Raw genomic sequence first — 3,943 nt, 5'->3', positions numbered from 1 at the left:
TACTATAGATAAATTACAAAGTCCCTATTCTTCTACTGTAGATAAATTACAAAGTCCCTATTCTTCTACTGTAGATAAATTACAAAGCCCTATTCTTCTACTGTAGATAAATTATGAAGTCCCTATTCTTCTACTATAGATAAATTATGAAGTCCCTATTCTTCCACATTCCTTTGTTTACAGGTAACAGTGCAGACTTGCGATTGTTCAGGACCTACTTGGAGCTTGGGCTGCCTAATGTTAACTTTGAGTTTCTGATGTCAGAACGAAATCAGGTCTGTTTATTTTCTAAAATCAATATACTTGAGAAATTTTATGTTTGAAGATACCTGCTAGTATAGTAAGAGTTATATATTTTAAAAGCAAATATATTTTGCTGAAGGGTTTTTGATGTATCTGTATAAGAAATGTAGCATTTTGGGAATGAGTATAAATGTATAGCTGTGTCATCATCTATGTTCTAACTACACAAAGTAAATGGAAACTTTCATGCATTATATCTTGAAATATATTTCATAAATCTTACTGGATTAAAAACTGTTAAGTTGACACTGAACTTACAAAATAAATTCTGGAAGCTAAAGTTTAGCCACTCGGTAAAGTCAGCAGCGTTTTGAAAGGCTGTCTTCAAGATGTAGGCATACTTAAGTTGGATACACACACAAAGAACAACTGTGTTACTTCTTTGTACAGTTTTAAAAATAATAAACTTAAAAGAATCACAGCTAATTACTGAAGCTTCTGTTTAACTCTCTCATTCTCAAATGGGCATATCCTGTTTCAAGGGAAAAGTTGCACCACTGAATTACATTATTAAACAAGATAAATTCTTTGAACGGTTTGAAAAGTCACGAAAATTTAAAAGAATGTACAATTAACGTGTTTTAGAATATTATATATGAAGCTTCTGTTTATACCTTTGTATCTGGAGGAGAGGTCATAGTGTACATACCATGAGTTTTTACAGAGTGAATTCAAGATGGTATTATGTAATTGATGTCAGAGTTATCTGTTTATTTTACCCTTATGTAGCTGAATTAGCAGCAGTTTGGGGTGATAGAGAAAATACCACCCACACTATATAGGGATACTGCAAAAAAAACTGTAATATGCTTTTCAGATGTTCAACACATTATGAAAACTGTACGATGGACAAAAGTATTTTTATCCTTCAAATAAATATCACCTTGTTCTTTGAATTGTAAAAGTCTGAGTCAGGCTGATGTCAGCAATTCGTAGACATCTTGAGTACAAATACGTCCCTGATACATCCAATGTTTTGTGCACAACATACTTGTACATTTTACGTAGCAAATTTTGAATTATAGTCAACATTCCTTCTCCGATTGAGCTGACCATTCGGTTAACTTTTCTTGCCAAGTTGGTGCATCTTTTCTTGAGAGGAGAAATTGTACAATTAAATTACATTATTAACGAACATAAACTTGTAGTCTTTCTTCCACTTATTTAAAAATAAAACTTTAAAGAGTTGAAATGTATTCAATAAAAGAATGTTATTCAATTTTATAAATAATCGTTTTTTGTTAAACTGCAAGTTTTGATTTTATGTCTTTTCACCTCTGAATGAAAGCACTAGTGTTTTCGAGTTTGCTGAATTTGTTTCCAGGCATAATATGACACTCATGGTTTCTTAGGCAGAAAGACATCATAAATTACACTAATACAATCTTTTTAAAGCTTGCTTTGTGATTTTATACTTCAATTGAATTATGATTTTACAGTAAGATATAAGAAAAATAAATATTTTTGATGGAACAAGATGAAGTAGGCTTAGTTAAATCATTTTGTATTCAGCTGTATCAACTTTGTTTCATCAACAAGACTACTGTGTTAGGCCACTTTTACATACTAGTAAAATGTGTCAAAGTTCAACAAAATATATACAGTTGTGTTTTTTTGTTTATTTTGCATTCTTATGGAACTATAGAAAATAGAATATCTGGCCACTAAGATGTTCTCTTTATAAAAGTTATTTTGAAACTAAAACCTATTTCTGTCAATGTTGATACTGGGAATACCCCCTCCTTCAAAAGTTTGAATTCGTAATCCATGTTTTTGCACTTGTTAACAGAATTCAGTTTGTAAACAAAATTATATAAAATTACACAGCATACTTTTTGAAAATTTGAATAAATACATGTTCAAACATTCTTATTGCACATACATTTCCTTTTAAATATAAAAATATAACATATTTTACTGGAATAAAACAACATAAACAGTACTCTTAAAAATTGGCTTTTAAAAATTGTTTTGATATGACAGCAATTCATGAAAATTATGATCTTAAAATTTTGTAGTAGAAAAAGTTTTTCGTTAAATTTTAACAAAATGTAGATACAAAAATTAACATGTATCAATAAGAGTAGCTCTTAGTAGGCCTTACACCTACACATTGTTTTTTGCATGTTTATTTTTTATATTCAAATGTAATGGACAGACATCTTTATCCCAAATGATATTATTCTGCTAGTAGAACATGTCAAAATTTGACAAAATATGTAGAGTTGTGTTGTTCCAATCCATGGACTAATACTAAGGAGTGTTGGATTCATGTTAGAAAAATTGTTTACAGACCTTCTTTGTAAACAATGTATTCAGTATTTGAACTTTCTGGAACATAAATCTTTAACACGTGGAATGATTGTACCATGTACAGAGTTACGTAGAACTGACAAACCATGAGAAAAAATTGACTTAATCAAATGCAACAGACAGACATCCACTTTCCCAAATTATATTAATGTAAGGTATTAAAGGAGGTATACCATTGATCGTAAACATGCTGAAATTGTGTGGGTATTTGTCAAATCAAAACAAAGGTACAATATTTAATTTTATAAAATAATTTTTTTTTCTGTAAACATTCGCAAGAATGCAAAGACATAAAATTTATAATCAAAATCTACAACAAAGGCAAGTATTTCTAATTGTCTCTTTACAAATAGAATCTAAAGAAATATTTACTATTCAAGGCTGCAGGTTCATATAAATGAAAGATATTTCTATAGGCAACATAGTCTTGAGAAAATTCGTTTAAAGTTTTCAACTATTTTATCTAGAAATTTGTTAAATTACAATAAAGCCAACCCTGCAATAGGTGTGTCAAATTAATGAGCCTCGATTTATGAATCTTAAAGGTCAGTATTGTTATTGGAATTCAGTTTTGAACTCAGAAATTTTTAATTTTCTGTAACTATGATAATATGTTTAGTCCTAATTTAAAAACTTAGATAAGTCAGTAGCTTATTCAAGTGAGCGGCTCCTTAGTAATGATTGATTTTGTTTCTCTAAAGGGAGAAACATTTGGAGACTTTGAAGTGATGACAGATCGACTGGTATCTGAAATTACCTACCACATTGAAGTGTATGGTTTAGTGCCTACTAAGATCAGGTGAATTTTAGTTACATCATCTGGGTCAGCTGATTTGTGTACTGCATTCCATAATTAATTTATCTATAGCAAAGTTAACACTAGCCAGCCCTAACTCGAGATACATCCTGAACAATCACAAGTCTGCACTATTACCTGTAAACAAAGGAATGTAGCTTCCAGCAAGTTGGGTTAGATTCGTATCTAGATGCAGACCTGTACTTGATTGGCAAACCTAGCTTTTGATTTAAACAAAAGAAACTTATCAAGTAATTAGATGAGTGATTTAAAAATTTATAAGAACAGGATATCTTAGATGTTGTAATAAACATGTTTAATTCTGGTAGCTAAATGCTAACAAACTAACAGGAACTATGCCCTGTTGAACAAGAGCTTCTTAAGAATTGCTTGATAATTAATGTGCAATAAACACCAAATCCATCTATCACACACATCAATATTTGCTTCTTTTAACTATTTTTTCTAAAAATTGGATCATCTTCTTGCATTTCCATTTGTTTGGGAGCTACCCTAAAAATAAATGAAGCT

The 3,943-nt window shown here is 30.2% G+C and overlaps 1 protein-coding gene across 1 annotated transcript in view; it reads left to right on the top strand.

Annotated features, from left to right (window-relative positions):
• LOC111084024 (protein FAM135A-like) overlaps positions 1–3,419 on the top strand; it is a gene marked incomplete at its 5' end in the record, with an annotated part of 8,583 nt that extends 5,164 nt beyond the window's left edge. The window contains 2 exons of the mRNA XM_022380798.1: positions 184–275; positions 3,318–3,419. Coding sequence (XP_022236506.1) covers positions 184–275; positions 3,318–3,419 — 194 coding nt within the window. The remainder of the gene's footprint in view (positions 1–183; positions 276–3,317) is intronic.
• Positions 3,420–3,943: the final 524 nt, after the last annotated feature.

The sequence above is a fragment of the Limulus polyphemus genome, unplaced genomic scaffold (assembly GCF_000517525.1).
Source record: "Limulus polyphemus unplaced genomic scaffold, Limulus_polyphemus-2.1.2 Scaffold12903, whole genome shotgun sequence".
NCBI lineage: Eukaryota > Metazoa > Arthropoda > Merostomata > Xiphosura > Limulidae > Limulus > Limulus polyphemus.
The sequence above is the reverse complement of the archived record's forward strand: the minus strand, read 5'-3'. Positions and strand labels throughout refer to the sequence as shown.